This window comes from Ambystoma mexicanum, chromosome 1p, assembly GCF_040938575.1.
Source record: "Ambystoma mexicanum isolate Mex_15411 chromosome 1p, UKY_AmexF1_1, whole genome shotgun sequence".
NCBI classification, from domain to species: domain Eukaryota; kingdom Metazoa; phylum Chordata; class Amphibia; order Caudata; family Ambystomatidae; genus Ambystoma; species Ambystoma mexicanum.
The window spans coordinates 1,476,336,966-1,476,357,127 of NC_090921.1; the positions used below are offsets into that span (position 1 = coordinate 1,476,336,966).

General features: G+C 47.7%; 1 protein-coding gene across 3 annotated transcripts in view; it reads left to right on the forward strand.

Moving 5' to 3' along the window:
- LOC138455904 (G patch domain-containing protein 4) overlaps window positions 1-20,162 on the forward strand; it is a 296,404-nt gene that overhangs the window by 210,468 nt on the left and 65,774 nt on the right. For all 3 annotated transcript variants that reach the window (XM_069607140.1, XM_069607141.1, XM_069607142.1), the window contains one exon: window positions 13,871-13,980. In XM_069607140.1, coding sequence (XP_069463241.1) covers window positions 13,871-13,980 — 110 coding nt within the window. The remainder of the gene's footprint in view (window positions 1-13,870; window positions 13,981-20,162) is intronic.

A 20,162-nucleotide genomic window follows, 5' to 3' on the forward strand; every position in this document is an offset into this window, starting at 1 on the left:
CGACAGGAGGGTATCGTCTGGCATCACGACCCGGACAGCCTCAAGTTGACGGCCTGGCTCCTGACTTCGCCGAATTTGGCCAGCTAACGATTCCGGAGGAGTGTCGTCGTATTCTGCAAGCGGCAAGAGCACCTTCCACAAACACTTCATACTCGTACAAATGGAGGAGTTTCTGTCAGTGGTGTGGGGATCAACCAGGTTTGGTTCCGCAGTCGATTATGCCGGAACAGCTCCTTCCATACTTGCTGTTCTTAGCTCAAAAGGGCTTATCGGTGTCGTCGGTAAAAGTACACCTGGCCGCCATCTCCAGGTTTACACGTCAACGACATTCCGCACCATTATTCAGCGACCGCCTGATTAAGCACTTCCTTAAGGGTCTGTTTAGGAGTTTCCCTCCCGAGAAGAGATTTCCTCCGGTGTGGAGCCTCAATCTGGTGTTAGCGTCTCTTATGAAACCTCCTTTTGAACCAATGTCATCGTCGTCTCTAAAGTTTTTGTCCTGGAAATTGGCCTTCCTGGTGGCCATCACTTCAGCCCGACGTATTTCGGAAATCCAAGCTCTAATGGTAGACCCACCATACTTAAGATTTTTCAAGAACAAGGTGGTCCTTGCCACTAACCCACAGTTCATACCGAAAGCGCCTTCAGTGTTCCATAAACATTCCTCTATTGTCTTACCTACGTTTTTTCCAGAGCCATGCTCGGGAGCGGAGCGCACGTTACACACATTAGACGTGAAGAGGGCTCTCAAGTTTTATCTTCATCGCACGCAACCTTTCAGGGAAACGAGGCAATTGTTAGTGGCCTATGGTCTGGGTGCTAAAGGCAAAGCCATTTCAAAGCAAGGACTGTCAAGATGGGTATCGTCTACCATTTCGTACTGCCATTCCAAGGCTGGGAAGCCTCTTCTGCGACGCCCAAGAGCTCATTCCACTAGAGCGGCGGCATCGTCGACGGCGCTGTGGTCTGGAGTCCCTCTGGGGGACATCTGCATGGCGGCTACCTGGGCGGCTACACACACTTTTACCCGCCATTACTGCCTGTCACAACAACATGCCGAAGATACTCGGATGGGACAGGCGGTGCTTCGACACCTATTCCAATAAGGTAAGCCCGGGTTGAGGGGTTAGATCTGGTTGCAATTATGATTGAATATTGTTCGTTCTCTATGTTAACTATTGCCGATGGGTACACGACCATAGAGAACTGGCATTGTGAGGAAAGTATGTGAGTTTGCATGCACGCCTCCTCTTTTCGGGATGGTACTGCTATGTAATCTATTCTAAGCATGTGAATCCATGAAAGATCCAATGCTGGAGAAGGGAATAGTTTCTTACCTGTAACTCCATTTCTCCAGCATTGGTATCTTTCATGGATTCACATGCGCCCGCCTGCCTCCCCTGGCCATGCAAACTGGTTCCCCCACTACTTTGGGGGCCGAAATCTGAGGGAGCGCGGGGGCGGGTCCTGTATTTATATCATGGCGTCCTGACGGCGCGGGCACGCATGATACAAAACGAGGTGGATAGGACGCATAAGCGTCGAAAAAGTTTTCCTACGGGAAAGGGTCTATATAATGTACCGGGGATTCCCAGCCTGACGACGGGGAATATTCTAAGCATGTGAATCCATGAAAGATACCAATGCTGGAGAAATGGAGTTACAGGTAAGAAACTATTCCCTTCCCTTGATTCCATCAGAGGGCAAGATCTGGCCTTTGGCAAGGCAGTTCTCTATTCCGCAATTTGATTGGGCATGCTAAATTTGTATTCTAAATTCTTTCCCACCTCCTTGCTTGGTACTGCTTTGGGAGTCTGTCATCGATATGGAATACGTCAGAGGACCCAATCCCCTCGAAGAACAAGTTACTTTCTTACCTGGTAACGTTCTTTCGATGGGATGGTCCGACGACGTATTCCAGATCGCTCCCTCCCTGCCTTCCCCGCTGCAGAATTTCTTTTGCGATTGCAGCTTGCGTTCCGCAAGGCCTTGTGTGTCTGACTGGCAGAAAACTGGTGGCACACGTTCTGGGGAAAAAACTATAACTGAGGCTATGGGCGTCGTGCGTCCTACTTATCACATCGGTAGACGTCGGCCGTCGGAGGAGGTCCTCGGGGACGGCGCATCGACGCAGGACGCAGACGCCAAAGGTTTTCCAAAGCAGCACAGCTGTGGACATTACCTGTCATAGATCTGGAATACGTTGTCGGACCATCCCATCGAAAGAACGTTACCAGGTAAGAAAGTAACTTGTTCATCTCCAATATAATACTAGTTTAGTTGAACGAAAAATGCAATGGGGCATCAAATATTAGACCGGCTGTTGTGGGATGAAGAGAGAACTCTCGCAGCTTCCTCCATATTGTCCATTCCTAAGTTAATTCATAATTAATCACATACTGTTACATGTCAACAGCCAGGCTCTATGTATATAATGTGCTGTACCAAAAACTACATACAGGTCAGTGCATACTCTAAAATATTTGAAGCCGATTCTATTTGGCGAATCCCTATGTCCCTCACGAGCTGCCTTAAATAAATTCTTCTCAATTTCATTGTTCTCTGCCAGATCACAGAAAATTGCTAATTTTCATTGTTGGCCCTTCATGGTGGGCATTCGCTGCTGTTTGCTGGACGCCAACTTTTGGTGAAAGAGGCAATGGGTAATATACCCAATCCAAACTTTATGTACAAAGATCCTTCAAATGCAGGGGTGACAATATGAAGGTATTCCTTAAAACCAGGGAATGTGTGAGCCTCCAGATATTCTGGGCCCAATTTCAGTTTGGCAGCATCTACTATCAAGGTCTCACTACTCCTTAATCTTAGGTTAGCTTTCATAACCATTGCTTTGGCCATTACAGGTACCAAAGGTTTCTCCCATTACCCTAATACGTCCAGGTCTTGACAAGTGGCCTTAACATGTCCAGCCCATGGAGTACTTTTGCCACCGTCAAGGGCTAATAAAGATGACCATGCAGCCCTGTGGGTTTCCAGATCGCGTTGCTTACAGATCCTTGCCCAAATAAAGGCTGGCCGGGGCCGTATCTGGGTCTGGGCCAGGATCAGATCGGGCTCAAGATAAACCAAAGCTGTAGGCGCACTGACAGGCAGCATCAGTAGTTTCTTTAAAAACGTTTGCTGGTAACTTTAAATCCTTGAAATCTCCCCACCTCTCCAAAGTTCAGCAGCATATAGGGCTGCAGCAAGTGCATGTTTCCGAAAAGATCAAGTGCAGGGGAGGTGGCTCCACCACCATGTTTTACATAAAAGGACAGAATGGCTCCTTCCACTTTCTCCAAGGTAGTGGAAGTCTTTAGAATTTGAGATGACCAGCCACAGGTCTACTGAAATCTGAGGCCTAGGTAATCTTAGGGATTCACTTGTTCCAGTATCTCCCTGCTGGCTTCCAATCTCAGACGTTTACCTTTAGAGTGGGGAAGTTTAAACTCCATGGCCTTCGATTTATCCACATTTAGTGAGAGGCCCAGTTCTTCACATTTATTCAGGAAAATAGAGATGGATTTTTTTAACGTTTAGGGATACAGAAATAAGAACAGCATCATCTGCCTAGAACAACGCTGGGTAGTTCTTAAGGGCCAATTTAGGGCAATCTTGACATTAATCAGCCTATCAATAATTTCCTGAATATATATGTTGAACAAGAGTGGGGCTAAGGCACACCGTTGTCTGACCCACCGCACCACATCAAATGGGCAGGACAAATCGCCTCCCAATCTGTATCTAACACTTGCATTATTGCAGGAGTACACTGGGAGATGATCTAAATCAATTTCTAGGGGGCTTTATGGGCCATTAGAATTTGCCATAGTATTTCCCTACAAACTGAGTCGGAAGCTATTCTAAGATCTAGGATTTTTCTTAGATTTATAAGATTTTTCTCATCATTGTATATTTCTGGATCAAAAGTGTAAACATAAAACACTGGTCAATAGTGCCCAGATTTGCCCTGAATCCGCCCTGGACGTCATGCATAACTCGCTCTGTCTGCCCATTCTTGTAGGTGTCTTGGTATTACCTTGCCAAACACTTTCCCTATGCTATCTAGCAGTGAAATTGGGTGACAATCCACCCTTCTTATAAAATGGAAAGATCACAGCCTGTTGCCATGCGGGTAGGATAACGCCACTGGACAGAACAGCATTGAACACCTTGGAGAGGGCAGGGACCCATATAATCGTCCCTTTTAACAAATCGATGGGAATAAAATCTGGGCCTGTAGCCTTTTTTGGCCTAAATGAATTTACTGCCACACCCACCTCCTCGATGGTCACCATCATGGTTCCCGCCGCATTAAATGGGACAACAGGATATGTACTAATCTGTGCCGGTGCTGTATTATAAAGACTTGAGAAGTGCAACCACCAATCACCCTGGCTTATGCAGCACTGCATTGCACAGTCTCCCTCCGAGGCACTATCGGCCACCAATTTCCAAAATAAAACACCATCCCTTGCTTGTAGGGCATTTAGCAGGGCTGACCATTTCTCTGTGGAAAACCTTTTTCTTTTTAAACCGAGCATGTTCTTATATTCCACCCGTAATGCTCGCAGTTCAGACTTAACAAACCCCCTTTCCCTTTTGATGCAATATACCTTTTGCAATATGGCAATCCCTGTCATACCAGCCCGGTCTCGTTATAGCCATTCTTTTTACCGTCTTGGCAGGGGCATAGATAAAAGGTATACAATTAGCAGTTAGTGACTCATATCAACTGAGAATTCATTCTGGATCTGTGGGTTCAAACAGATAGTTTGATGGTTTCCAAGAATCGATTTATATATACAAGGCTACAGATCTTGGTTTATTAATTTGGACCACTTCACTGTCCTCCTGGTACTACTGCTAATTTCCACCAAGATTTACGGTGGCAGGGAAATGGACGCTTTGGCTACTGTCCCCAACCTCAAAGTCGGCCAATCTATCCCAGTTGGGCCCCAAGACAAAAATATAATCAATTGGGGAGCACCCCTTGTGCCCCTCAAAGGTCATCTTTGCCGGTTGATCCCTTGCGAATCTGGCATTGCAGGCTCTCAATTTAAATTCAAGATTATGCGTGCAGATTACAATGCCTGATAGTGTTGTCTCCTAGGATGACTTGCTATCAGGGCCGGGACTACCCATGCCTAGTTGGGGTCGTTCCCACTTCTGATGGTTCTTTTAGGAGCTCAATCTGTAGGTTGAGATCCCTAGCTACAACTGTGTGGTTGATGGAGGCTGCTAGTGGGGGGTGTGATGTTATGTTTCGCCAAAGCTTCCAATGCAGCTGTGCCATGAGTCAGCAGGTCTATTATAGATATTATATAATCGGAAACCTAATTGAAGAGGCTTGAAGATCTCGGTGCCCTGAGTGTAATTGTTCAATCCTCCAATCCACCGATGTGTCAAACCAGGCCGATAAGCCCCCACTAGGGCAACCCTTAGGGCCCTTAACTGCAGGAATGACAAAAGATGATGGCCCTGGAAAAACAGGGGGACTGGGGAGGTGGGTCAACTGCCCAAGTCTCCTGCAGCATAACAATTTGGAATTTGAAGATGTGAGCACACCAAAACGGGTATGTCCAGTAACCTATTGACACCCGCAATATTCCCAGATAGGAGCTAAATGGGGCCTTTTTCACTCACATTGTGCTCCCCACACCCTCCAGTCAATCGACCCCCTTCTAGATCTGTTTTGTTTACCAGCCAATTGCTACTTGGTAATCCACCTGCCCTTGCTACTCCCAATACTCTGTGTGGGCGGGGGACTTGTTTCCCCTCTAGGGTCAAAGCCCCCAGTTTGTCCCTTAGTCCCGAAAAATATTTAGCCCGATCTCAGTTGGATTCCCACTAAATTGGAGGGAAGTGATCTGCGGTCAGTACCAAGCCAAACCCTCCACCAACAGTCATGAGGAAAGAAAAACGTGTACATAGTCCATATTAGCACCAGGCAGTGAACTCCTAGTGCAACGCAGAATATCAACACTGATAAACATCACTTTCTATGGCGGATCCAGTGAATACATTTGTTCTTCAAAGATGTCTGGTTTTCAAAAGCGTACAAGGATAATTTAGGTATGTTAATCGTGACCACAGAGGGTCTAGGCTCTCCCAAACCAATGTTCAGTGGATTCCATTTTTACTAGGTTTAAAAAACCTCTAAATGGCAAAGCATTTACGCCCGTTAGTGGGGGGCCCCGTCCGCTGGGGCGGAATACCCTCTGGCTGCGGGGCTCTCCCTCTGGGCAAGGTACACAAGGGTATGGATAGAAATTCAAACCAAAATGAGTTTCCGGTATCCCCTCTTTCCTAATTCAGTGAATGTTGGGTTAGGTTGGCCAGGGGATTGACTGATTCAAATCGGATGCAGCAGTTCCTCTTAAATGTTTTACTGGACCCACTCTTCTGCCAACTTGGTCCACACAACTGATTGCCATCTTTCGTTAGTTTGATTATAGTGTCCACCTTTTCTTTAATGTTCTTTAGTTCTCCCAATAAATCTACCCTGCCATAAATTAATAAGGTGCATGATTCATTCTTTAAAACCCACCAGCGACTCTTCTGATGCCACACAAGTTCCTTTGTTTTCATGAGGTACCTGCCCAATAGGACTATTGTGCACGGGACTTGTTTGAGTTCCAATTTCCCGGTATGTCTTGCCGAGCCCCAATTGGATTGCACCCACTTTCTTAGTAACTGTTACAGGTCTCTCCACCTGTTTTTTGCTTTAACAATTTTTCATTCCTAGTCACATTTCCCCTTCTCTTACGGCCAACAGTTTTCCATTGGCCGCCAACTTTGTGCTCGGATGGGGTCATAGGTGATTTATCTGTGCCAATGATGTCTTCGGATATGGGCCAAAAACAGGAGTGTAGGCAGTGCTGGCAGTACATATATTGCTTGTGGGGAGGGCGCAGATAAACATTGCATGCCCGCAAGAACCATGGTCTGCGTTGACAGTGACTCAGATGGTGCCATAGTACTGTTGTCGCTGCCCCTGCCCATTTCACTCCCCAAGGTGGGAGGCTTTACACGCACAGAGGGTTCAATAATAGGATTGGTAGGACCTTTCTGCAAAATGTCATTTGTGGTACCGAAGGTAACATTTCTTCCACCAATTTGGCCCGGCCCCCTGTGCACCACCTTCCTTTTCACCATTATGAATGCTGGCGGAAAAAGTAACAAAAGGTAGGGGAGTTTGGATTTCTGCCAATTACAGTACCTTATCTTCCTAACCGATGATCAGAGGGATGGACAACTGCCAGCTGCGTCGCTCCGTCTGCCAGGGTTCAGTATGCAGATTTCAGCTGGTTGTGGGCTGCAGCATAGATGTAATACAGCGGTCCTCCCCTTGGTCGCGGAACTCCCGCGCCCTTGATCCCACGGGCTTCACGGCCCTGTGGGTGTCCCGCAACGTTCTTGGAGAGTGAGGCGGGGCTTAGCGGTGAGAGCGTGTGTACGGTGGCCCTCCTGGGCTTCTTTGGCAGCAGTTCATGACAACTCCTGCGCCCTTGATCTCGCGATATGGCTGCATCATGTGCTAATTCACAAAATGGTCTGTAACGGCTTTAACTTCATTCCTTTGTGTTACTATTGAGAGGGAGGCAGTGTGTGACTGCACATACAATTGGGTGGCTTTAGTAGAATAGAAGTACGTAAAGTAAAGGGGTGCATTTTTTTTTTTTTTGCGTCGTGTAGCATAGTGTTATGTTCTATCTCCGTGCGAAGGCGCATGGGGAAATAGAATGTTGAAGGCCGTGTCTGTGGACTGTGGTGGCGCAGCTCCGGCAGGAGCGAAATGAGACACGCCACACATCAGTGCTTTGCCCGGAACTGCCTCCCTCTGGCGGGGGCAGGGCTTTTATTAGGGCACCCTGCGTCACCGCATTGCGTGACGCAGGGCGGATACAACATTCCTCCTTTATTTTAACTTAACATTAAACAGACACACAAATGCAGTTTGGTAAATACTTAAACTACGAACCCCCGGGTGCCTCCCCCTTTTATAGTTATAGGGGGACAGACTACCACACATGGTCTTTGAGCCGAGCTGGCAGCTTGGTGGTGGTTCTTAAACCATATCTCCCCCCCTCTGGGGCTGGGCGCCAGCATCTCGCTGGGTGCCTCACCTTCCATGTCCAGCTCACCCATGTCAGGTTCACGCCACTGCTCCCACGTTCTGTCACCCGCTTCTACCTCCTCCTGAAAATGAGCAGGGTCTCCTTCGTTCGGCGGGGATTCCTCCTCTTCTTGTGGGCATTCGCAATCGGTCCATAGGTTGCGTGGCACCGCCTTGAACCACGACGCATTTTGTGTTACCTGGAGGTGTCCTCGTTTTACAGTTATCATGGTCCCTTGTATCTCACTTGACAGTCCATGGGAGCGACTCGTAGCGGGAGTCCAGTTTGGACCGTGTCGGGTTCCGCAGCATGACCACCTGGTGGTCGGATGTCTTCGACCTCCTCTTGGCACTCATGTGTGCATTGACTCCCATTCTCCTTCTTTCGGTGCGCTCTTCGTCCAATCTGTCCGGGCTCCTGCTGGGGTGATGCGGAATGGAAGACCTTATGACTGTGCCAAACATGAGATCTGCTGGCAGGACACCAGTTGTGCTGTGAGGGGTGACCTGGTAGTTTCGTAGAAAACGGTAGAGGTCGACTTTCCACGGGCTGGCGTTCACTCTTGACAAACTCAGCACTTTGTTGAGTGTCCTCATAAACCGTTCTACATCACCATTCGCCTGTGGCCACCTTGGCATGATGTGATGGTACCTTATGTTCAGTTCCTGCAGGTATTGTTTGAACTCCTCCCCTTGGAATGGGGGGCCATTATCACTCTTGATTGTTGTGAGCAGTCCATGTGTTGCAAACATCTTTTCCATGGCTGGGATAACCCCTTCCGCTGCCGTAGATTCAACTACCTCGACTTCGGGTTATCGGGAGTGATCGTCAATAGCCACCAGGAGGTACAGGCCTTCTCGCAGTGTGCAAAATTCGATGCTTATTGCATCCCATCTACCATGACCTCGTTCCGCTGACTGGATGGGTTCTGGATCAGGTGGGGCTCCAATTATCTGGCAGGGTAGACGGGTGTTGATTAGCCTTTCGACCTTCTCATCTATCTGTGGAAACCACACTCAGTGCCGAATTCCAGCCTTCGTCCGAGCCGTCCCTTGGTGGCCTTCATGGGCAAGCGCCACTATTCTGTCATGCAGGCTCGGCGGGATGATGATGCGATTTCCCCTGAGCAGCAATCCTTGCTCTGTACTCGACAGGTCCTGTCGTATGGTAAACATCCCTGTGAGGAATGCCTTTGCCTCCACTGTCCTGTTGTGTGTGTTCTTTATGAAGGACTTCCAGTCGCCTGAGATGATGGCATCCTTCACCAGGTCGCAGCACGGGTCTTCATGTGTTTTATTTGCAATGTCCTCGATGCTGACAGCCTTTGGTCTCATGGCCCGCACTACCTGGCAGATATGCTCCTCCGTCTCCTCATCTACCTGAACTTCCTGTGGGGTCGCCGCTCGAGGGTGTCTTGAGAGGAAGTCTGCCGGGTTTCCACTTCCCGGCTGATAGGCCAATTCAAAATCGTACTGTTGGAGATGTAACAGCCACTTGGCTATTCTGGCCGGCGGGTGAGAGGATGTGCCCATGAAGATAGGCAACAGGGGTTTGTGATCCGTGACAGCCGTGAATCTTCTGCCATACAGATAGAGGTGAAAGTGACGACACCCCCAAAGTACGGCAATTGCCTCCTTATCAATGTGGGAGTATCACTGTTCTGTCATTGTGAGAGCTCTTGACGCGTATGCAATGGGCCTCTTCTCCCCTTCTCTGGTGACCTGCATGAGGATGGCCCCTAGGCCGACAGGGCTGGCATCCACGAATAGTTCAGTTGGGAGCGCTGTGTCGTAATAGGCCATTTTTGTGTCCACAGATAGTGACTCCTTGATGTTTTCAAAAGCTTCCTGACACGCTTGCCCCCATTCTCACTTTGTGTTGAGCTTGGTAAGCTCCCGAAGGGGTTCAGAGAGAGTGGCCAAGTTCCGGATAAATCTCCCACAGTATGTGGCACATCCCCAGGAAACTGCGCACCGCCGTGGGCGTCATGGGCGGACTTGCAGCCTGTATGTCGGCAACCTTCTGGGGGTCCAGGGAAATGCCCGTGCTGCTGAACTTGTAGCCAAAGAACAATATTTCTGTTTTGAAGAATTCACATTTTTCTCTGTGAATGGTTAGTCCAGCATCTTCTAATCTGCCCAGGAGCATCTGTAGTCTCCAAGTGTTCTCCCCTGTCCTGAGCATGGATCAGGATATCGTCACTCACATTTAGGATACCTGGTATGCCCCGGATGACTTCCTGAATTGTCTGTTGAAAAGCTTTGGCAGCCGAAGAGATCCCAAAACTTAAGCGCTTTTATCTTCGCAAACCCATGTGTGTCGAAAAAGTGGTTATATATCGGGAATCCCTATGCAGCTTTAGCTGGTGGTATCCTGCTTTCAAATCAACCTTGGAGAAAAATTTTGACCCCGTGAGATCAGCCACTATTTCGTCAAGGGTAGGCGTGATGTGGCGCTCCCGCTTGATGGCAGTGTTCGGGAGGCTTATTTTTTGTGACCACCATCGGGGAGACTCATGGTGTCGGCCCTGTTACCTCTTCTATTATGCCGGCTTCTTCCAATGCTTTAAGTTCTTTCTCCACTTGTTCCCACATGTGGAATGGGGTCCTCCTGTGTCTCACGGCCTTTGGCTGGACCGACTCGTCAATGTGGAGCTTGATTGTCTTTCCTTTCAAACACCCTATCCCTTTTTACAGGTTGCGATACTGTGCCAGGATCTTCTCAACCTCTTGTGTCTCCTTGACTTGACAGATGAACTTTACTAGGCCTAGGTCTTCAGCCGCATCACCACTCGGAAGGCATTCGATTCCCGCATCTACCACTTAGATTTTCGACGGTAACCTGTTGTCGCCATGGCTGAGGGTAGTGTGGAATCTGCCAACCACCGGTAAGGGTTTCCTACAGCCATACGCAAACAGTAGAGTGTCTGTGTTCTTCAGGTCTGGTCCCGGATGCAGTGATTGAAATGTGCTTGTGGGCATAACATTTACTGATGCACCCGTGTCTATGGTCATCCATACCTGTTGGTTTTGGAGAGTGACCTGGCATTTGCGCCTCCTGAGCCCTTTTTTCTGCATTGCATGTCCATGATCCAGGGCTGACACCAGGTAGACTTTTCTCCCTTTTCTCCACTGCTCCTTGCCAGGTTCTTGTTGGGTCCCTTTGACGTCATCCCCTTCTTCCTCAGTCGAAGAATTTGCTGTTTCGACTCGCCATGCACTCGCTTGCTTCTTTTTCTTGGTCCCACTCTTCTCTTGGGGATTTTGTGGCGGCGGCAGTGGGGTGCCCGATGGGCACACTTTAGCATAGTGGTCCTTTCTGCCACATGCCGCGCATGTCGTCCCTTGCGCCGGTCCACCACACCATCCGCACTCCATGGGTCCTGGGATCCGTGGCTGCCATCGGGCTTGTGCATAGTTGCCGCCAGCCACATCCCTTGTGGACTGTCTGTTGGCGACATGGGCCACCATGGCTGACGTAAGGGCAGGCTGTAATTTTTGAAGAGTCGCGCCCATGTTGGCGGCCCTAGAATGCGCCAGCTCACTTTGACGACCCAGTTCCAGGATGCGTGTTAGAGATTTGCCCTTCTCGCTCAACACCATCCTTCTCAGTTTCTCCGATTGGATGCCGTTGATGAGCTATCTCCGGATTTCTTTCTCGACATCCATGAACTCGCACAATATTGCCAGCTTCCTGAGTTGGGTGTGGTAGGCATTCAAGGTCTCCTCTTCTGCCTGAATTGTGGTGCAGAATATGAAGGTTTCATAATCAGAGTTGAGTTGTGGGAGAAAATGAGCCGTCAAAGCATCTCTCGCTTGCTGGTAAATGTCCTGGCCATCATCAATGGTTAGCGAGTTAAAAATACGTAGTACCTCGTCCCCCACATTTAGCAACAGGTGCGATCTCATTTTCCTGGCAGTGGTTATGTCCTTCCATTCCATTGCCATTTCAAATTTTTGGATCCATAGCTGCCACCGAGGGCCCACTGATGATGGATCCGTAAATGGGTGAAACGGCTGAATCAATGCAGAGGTGCTCCCTTGTGGGCGAGCTTGTGGTGACGACATTGACAGATTTGCCGCGAGTCTAGAAGGCGTACCGGGCCTGGGGGTGGACGTGCCGGTCGCCATAGCAAAACCTCACTGTGTCTTGATAGGGTCCGTGTGCCTCACCTTGATGCGTATCCCAAACGTCTGTGTCTTTCTGAAGTTGGCACTCCTAAGCAGTGGTATACGGGCTAGCAGCGTCGAACCAGGTGTCCACCACGTGCAGATGCCATGATTACTTGTGTCTGGAGCGAGATGTCATCATCACGCCACACATCATCAGTGCTTCGCCCGGAACTGCCTCCCTCTCGCGGGGGTGGGGCTTTTATTAGAACGCCCTGCGTCACTGCGTTGCGGGACGCAGGGCGGATACAACACATAGATGAGCCACCTTCCAAATGGTAGAGTTCTGATTTTCAGCTGAGAAGAGTACATCTGAAACAAGCAGCACTGTCTCACTTCTACCTATTTGGCAATGAAGCAACACCGTAACTAATCACTGGTAGCGGCTTATTTCTTCTTGAACATTTATTATGAAAAGGTATAGATGCATTTGAGTGATTGGCAAAGTGCATGATATTGTTGATGCAAAGTGTGATAGATAATGGAAGTGTGTTCAATAAAGCAATGTTTCCCTCTGTTTAATGTTGAATTGAGACTGGTAAGAGCATAACATGTTTGTAGTGCTTTAGAGGATGAAAGCTATTCCACACTTTACCATGTAGAGTGGGAGGGTGTGTTCAGAAAGTTTTGTGCACGAGGCACATGGTTTTGAGGAGACTGAGACCAGTGCCAGGACAGAGTTAAGTCTTTTTCAGGAAGAGGAGTAGTGATTGCACAAATGTTTTTGGCACAAACAGGACTCCTAAAATCTCCTCGCCCACTCTTAGTCCAAGAGATTTTATGATGGTGGTACTCAGCCTTGCTGACAAATATGGTGATGTTTGAAGCTTTTATTTGATTATTTGATAGTTACTGCAAAGAAAACTTGTCTGCAGTAAATGGCGAATCAAAGTTTCACTGTGTGGGCTGGCCTGTGGGTGACAGCATTGTGCCAAATATGAAGTGTACTTATGGTGACATGCACCATTTTACAGAAAGCACTGGTCCATGTATTGTATTACCTGTTCTAGTTCTCTGCATTTCTCTTAGGTTGAGTAGGTAAGCTAAGAACTCTACCTAGAGTTCTAGTGGTATTTTTATGAATTTGTAAGGCCTCAAGTAGTTTTTTTCTCCCTCTGTAGGCTTGCTAAACGATAAACTGCGAGCTTAGAATACTGAGTGACTGTAGTCTAGCAATTTGAGGTTGCTAACTTTTCTGACTTGCCTTTTCAAGGATGATGTTGGTATTCTGTAATTTCAGTTGCTCATATTGCAGGATTTCACATTATTACTGGATTTTGTTTTTCAAGGGTGCAGGATTTGTAAATGTTCAGGCAAACTATTTTAATACTTTGCTGGAGTGTATGGTATGCTAGAGACTGTAGGACAACATGTTTAGATGAGTGAAGTTAACACCACCCCTTCCTCTTGCACCCCAGCAACATTTCAGAAGTGAGGCAGTGTTTAAAAAGCTGAAGTTAGACCATGCTTACGATATTTGCCATGCCTGCACTGATAGTGGATATACTGCTGCTTGGGCTTGTTAGTAGTTCCTGAAAAGTGTTCCTTTCTAATGATGAACTTGCACTGTCTTGTTTGAAGTCGGCGACTCTACTCTCTGGAGGAGAGAAACCTATTGAAAAGCCATCATCGTCTGACAGCAGTGACAGTGGAGATGAAGATGAGAAACTCGACTGGTCATCATCCAAAAAGTAAGTGACAGGATTTAAAAAGGGTTGGTGGAAAGGCTTCTATATTTTTTTAAATCGATATACACTGACTAGGGCTTTTTTTAATGTATTCATTTGAATATTGTGATTGCAAAGGCACTCTAAAAGTAAATGTGTGGTGTGAATTTTAATTTTATGATGTCATCAGTAATTAAGATGTGCATAAGAGGACTAGCCCTTGGCAATAAAGGCATTACAGCTGGTTTTAAAGGCTTGGGAAAGTAACAAGCAAATGTTTAAAGGTAAGAGATTCATGGTTATATCGATTACATTTATATAGTACAGACCTAGCTCCGAAGCAGAGAATCCCTGTACAGGATTAGGGTAACATTAACAGGCAAGAGTGTTGATGGGCAAACCGTAGAACAGTACACTGTATGTGGGTACACAACAATGAACTCTGTAGCACTGTATTGAGTTGCATATAGTCACCCCTTAGCTGGTGAGTATCCTCGAAGCCTAGGTAATGTTAAGGTCTGAGGGAAAAAGCCAGGTTTCCCACTCTTTCTGTAACAAGAGGAGGGAGGGGTCCGGATTCCCATGGGATGGAATTCAAAAGGAGCAAAGTGTATCAGGAGAAGGACTGTGTCCTAGTTTTCTCCTTGAGTACTCCTTGCAGACCTGTCTCATCTTGAGTCTGGCAATGGTCTCAATCTGCTAGAGGCATTTAACTTGGATGCCGGTAAAGTGTTGTGCCAGCTGAGGTATCCAGATAGGTTATACAGGCATTTTTTAACAGGATCCTAGGGAACCAATGCAGATTGCATAGGGCGGCCAAGATGTGGTTGAACTTGTGTGCGCCGTTTCTGAGACACACTGCCTTAATGGGGGGCAAGAGGGTGCAGCAGGTGTGTGGCTGGAAGCCTGCACTACCATTCTGAAGTCCTGGGATGAATCTGAGAGATGTTGCTTAGTTCTGGGGTAAATCTGTTCAAGTGCATACCATTCAGCCACCTTTGAGTGAAAACCTGACTGGTGGGTGCCTAGGAGGATGGATTTTGTCTTGGTAGAGTTATGTTTGAAGTAGGTCCTTGACATCCATGTTTGCGTTGTAGCAAGGCCTCCACAGAGTCTAAGGATGTCCTGGAGTCTCCTAACATTTAAGTATTGCTTAGTGTGGTCCGTGTATTGGTGTATAGAGATGCTGGAGTCGATGAGGAGTGTGTTACAGGGTTCCATGCATCAATTGAATAAGATTGGAGAGAGGATGGAGCCGTAGGGGGTCAACGCAAGTCATGTTGCTGCATGCCAAACCCAGAGAACCCATCTGGATGCATGGGTCTAATTTTAGGGGGGGGCACACAAGGGTGTTTTAACCCCTCCACCCCCACCCCCACCCCTCACAACCCCTCAACTTTCAAGGCACACCATTTATTCCTCTCATTTGACAGGGGGCCCTTTCCTTTAGATTTCATGCCCCCGAGCCCCCAACATTATCAGCAAAGTAACTCCACTACCCGACACCCTGCCGTCTCCCAGATAAGTATAAGTAGAACCATTTTATGGCTGTGCCTGGAAAGTCCATTTGGTGAGTAAGGCGGGACAGTAGCATGTCCTGGTCCACGGTCTCAAATGTGGCTGCGAGGTTGAGCAGTATTAATAGGCATGTGTCACCTTTATCACTGGTTTTCAGGCGTCATTGACCACCTGGATGGTCTCTCCAGTAAAAAGACAAAGAAGCTAAATCATGATGAGGGAAAGCTAGATCTGAAGTTTGGCTAGGTGGATAGGATGTTCTAGAAAAAAGCGGGGAGAGAGAAGTGAACAGAAATGAAGGCATTTAGAAGTGTCAGTTGGGAGGGTGAAAGGTGCACAAAAGAGCATTCGGAGTGGTTTATCTCTTTCTCTCCCTCTTCTCTTTTTCTCCTCCTCCTCTTGTCCCCTCTTTCTCCCCCTCTCTCTCCCTCTTTCCCTGCCCCAGTTGCGCTCTCTTCCTTGTTGAGCTCGTCCCCTCCCCCATTTGCGCTCCCCCCCGTCCCCCATTTTTTTCCACTCTTCCCCCTCTTTCTTGCTTGGGAGGGCCTGTTGCTCTGGGGGCCCCCCTCTTTCACTCTGGGGGTCCCCCTCTTTCACTCTGGGGGCCCCCCTCTTTCACTCTGGGGTCCCCCTCTTTCACTCTGGGGGCCCCCCTCTTTTACTCTGTGTTAGGAAAGATCTCCCTTGGTGCAATTTTCCCTCCATATGTGAACCCCCCCCCCCCCCCCCGAAACATTTTGCTTTTGTTTGGCTTACCTAACCTGACTTTTTCCAGTGGAGCATTTGCGCATTTGTTATGGGGAAACTGACACGTCCTTCATGCAGTCAATACTGGGAAACAGTTTCCCTTAGTCTTCGACTATGTTGCAGTTTCTTTGTAACTTTTGATGTGTCAAGTACCTTACTGTACCGTGCATAGGGGTCCTTTTTGTTTTATGGCCCTAGCCATCCTCTAAAGATTTTTTTGGTGTTCCTACAAGTGTGCTTAGGACGAACTGGTGGCAGCAGTTTACTTTTAAGTATTTTTACTTCATTGCCAGTGCCGAAAATGGGACAAAGTCTCTTGTTCTGTCCTTTGGCCATTTTGTCTGTTTGCCTTCCCTCAGGTCGAGAGACCCGAGTATTCCTTATTTGGGCATGCATCCTCCTGCGAAAACCGCATCTTCCGTGGGCTTCTGCATGTCACGTGCTAGTGCCAAGGAAGAGGGTTGGGACTGTCTGGTCCCAGTCCACACTACTGGTGCCAGTTTGTCTGGTAGACCTGGATGACTGGAACCACTGTGGGCCACGCCTGGCGTGCATGCAAGAGAGCAGATCTTCCATTGGTTTTCCTAGATTTCGGCGCAAAACGAATCTTGAATAAGACTTTGGGAATCGCTTACTTGTGATCCTGGGCCCTCACCTGCCAAAACCTGTAGTCCTAGCTCCTCTGGTTCGCGATTTATGAGAGTGCGCCACGCCACAAACATTTGCTGTCCCTATGTCGCGTGTTGTGTTGACTGTCACGGTAAGTGCCTGCAGACCTTCCCCACTGCGTCCTGAGACGTGCTGCACCAGAACTATCCTTCTCCTTTCTTCAAGAGCTGTGCAAAGGCTACTGTCCTGCCACTTCATCGCCTCAACCCCCTTCCTGAACAGCTACAGCTCCCTGAAGAGAACCCACTTTTTCGCTTTACGCACAACCACGCGTTGTTAACGCACTGCTGTACATTGAGCATAAAGCTCCTTACTTCTTAAGGCTGGCCTGTATAAGATGGGGATTGAGTTCGAAGAACTCCCTAATGCGATATCTGTATTGAACTTGCCTCTTCTGTTGAAGGTTGTGGTTATTTTCTCCACCTTCATCAGCATTAGGCTAAACGCATTTTGTATATATGTTACATAGTGAAAAGCGTGTGTAGTAACTGTTTTATTAATGCTGTGGTTTATTTGTGTTTTGTTATAAAGGACTATAATTATAGTATTTTTGATGTACATTTGTATGTGAGCTCCTCTGCTTGGGGTTCTTCCCAGCCCCCTTCTTCCTCTTAAATATCTTCCTCAAGATCATTAGGGTGTATACAGTCTACCTTTATGGGCTAATAAGAAAATGAGACTTTGAAGACATTACCGTACCTTTTTTTTAAATTTATTATTATTTTATTTTTTTAGGGAATGATTCCTATTGAAGAGAATGGTATTACTCGTTTCTAGTGTGTCCTGAAGCTACCGTCTAGTGATGGGTTCGCTAGGTATTGTGTGGAGTGTTGGCATCTTGTAGATCCACCCAAAACTCGCCCCCCCCCCATGCTACCTATATGTTGGGAACTAGAGTGTGAGACACGTGCAGTGCCAGTGAAAATACCTATACCGAAAAGAATCTTGGAAGTAAGGTTCCCATTGAGGAAGCCATACATGCATTCAAGACAACGTCATTAAAAGCAGAGCTGACGCACTTGCACACATTCCATAGAAACAAAAGAGGAGGTGTTAATGATGAGCAACATTTCGGGCTCGAGATGAAGATGCTCATGCTACAGAAATAATGAAGGAGATATCAAGTGTACAGATGCAGTAACGCAAGTAGAAAAAGTATTCTTAAAGGCTAGCTATGTAATGAATAGATTGCGGCGATGCACCAACATATATGCATAGGAATGTATGGACTATGGATGATTCCACAGCGCATTTTAGCAGAGCTAGATCCAGTGAAAAGAAAGGCTTTGTGCGTCGCAGTTGGAAAAGCAATGGACATTCAGAGGTGAATCGAAGAAAGGCTTGGTTGGCCCAGCATCGGGAATTCAAGGCCACTGTGAATCTGAATGTTCATGCAGTAGTTACAGAACGTGTGAAAAGAACAAACTCCTGTTTGAGATGAGGAGTGAGACCATTGCAGATGTCAGCGGTTCATCATTTAATAGTGTTTTAAAGAAAGAAAGACTCTGAGATATGGTCTGCAGTCACGTGGTTGTATGAAAGCAGACAATTGGTCGAGCTGTATCGAAACCAAGAGACAAGTGTGCCTATACTCCCTCTTATTCTCAGGCACGAAGAACATTTCCAAGGCCAATGTTCTAAGGGCTTATTGACTGGCAGATAGCAAGAGTGATGATAGATGACCTGCTAATTGGTGATGAGCTATGGTTCTGACCTGCCCACCAGCACCTGGATGTTAGCCGGCGTGCTGCTTACATAGGTGGAATATTACAGAGGGGTACAAGGGCGCCATCCAATTATGAAGGGCCACGTACTAAAGAGCCCTATAGTTTGTATAACCACTTGGATGTCGTGTATTTGATGACATTCATAGTGACCTGCACTAGAGGAGGGCTTAGTTGCCTCACCTGATGAGAGACCCAATCACCTTCCCTGACAAGTATGTAACGTATACCTAGAGGTTCCCTGTAAGCCTATCACTTTCCCAAGTAGGTTTTTGTAGTTTGCAACATAGATTGACGTCAGTGATGGCAAGGTTTTACTAGAAATGTGTGTTTTATGAAATGCGTTGAGTGAGAAGATGGGGCGTTTTTGCTGATGTTCGTTATGCTCCCTGTTTTAGATAATTGATATTAAAACGGACGCACTTTGCCAACTTCCTGAGTCAGTTTGATTATTGATGTTTGAGTATATTCTGCATCCCCATCTATCTCAAAGTATTGTTACCTCATCTTAAAGGGCTTGTGTTGGGCACACAAGTTCAATCTCCTACCCCAATTCTTCCTCCTTCACCTTTTAGAGCACTCTTCTTCACACCGTTCCTCCTCTGAGAAGTCGATCATAGGTTGCCTGAGAATGTATAGCAGTTTATAGTTGTGTTAGTGCCAATCTCCTGAGATGAATCTGGAGACTTCATCCTTTCTTCCCAAGGGGGAACCACCCCTTTTGAGGAATGGAATGGAGGTGAGCCCACTAAGCAAACCCCTGGCCCCTCCCCCAGGGGTTTAGGAAAGCAGGACCTCACTGGGAGTGACGCCCTTCCAGGCTTCCATTCCCGTGGGAAGCTCCCTATACCTGGTGGATTTCCTGCTTTCATGGGAGTAAGAGACTGATGGTGCATCAATATTTTGGACTCAAAACAGCCCTGACATTACCTCTGTGTTTGGCTCAAGGTAATGCAGAATTTTCCAAAGGCTGGACAGCTGACTGGGAACAATACGCCCCTTTGAAATTGTGGAGCGAGAATGAAAGGCCAACCATCCTTGAATGGAGGGAGAGAAGCCATACGCAGAGGAGAACCTCTGACTTGGGGACGTCTGCGAGGTGCAGAGCTGCGTTGAATAGCGGTGCTGGCTGTGGCAAAGGGATACTCTGCCGGCCTGACTCAGACCTGCTAGGCCGCGATAAAAAAAAGCTTGCCTGGGGGCGTGGTCATGCCGAGAGCGTGGTGGGCCTGGTGTCTGTGAACTGACGCCGCCGTAACTGGGAACTGAGGGAGGAGTGAATCCTTTGATCTCAAAGCGAGAGCAAAAGAGTGAGGCAACAACGAGATGAGCTGAACCCTCGAATCGCTTGTACCCATTCCGTCGGAGCGGCAACCGATGGAGAATGCCACTACTGCCGAAGGCCACCACTGCCGAAGAGACGCATGCTCCCTGGCGCAAACCCTGCATCACTGAAGGTACATGAGTTGTCCAGGTCGAAGACAGACCCAGAGAGCGAGAAAGCATGAGAGAAGAAGGGATATGGAAGCCTGGGAAACCACCGTATTA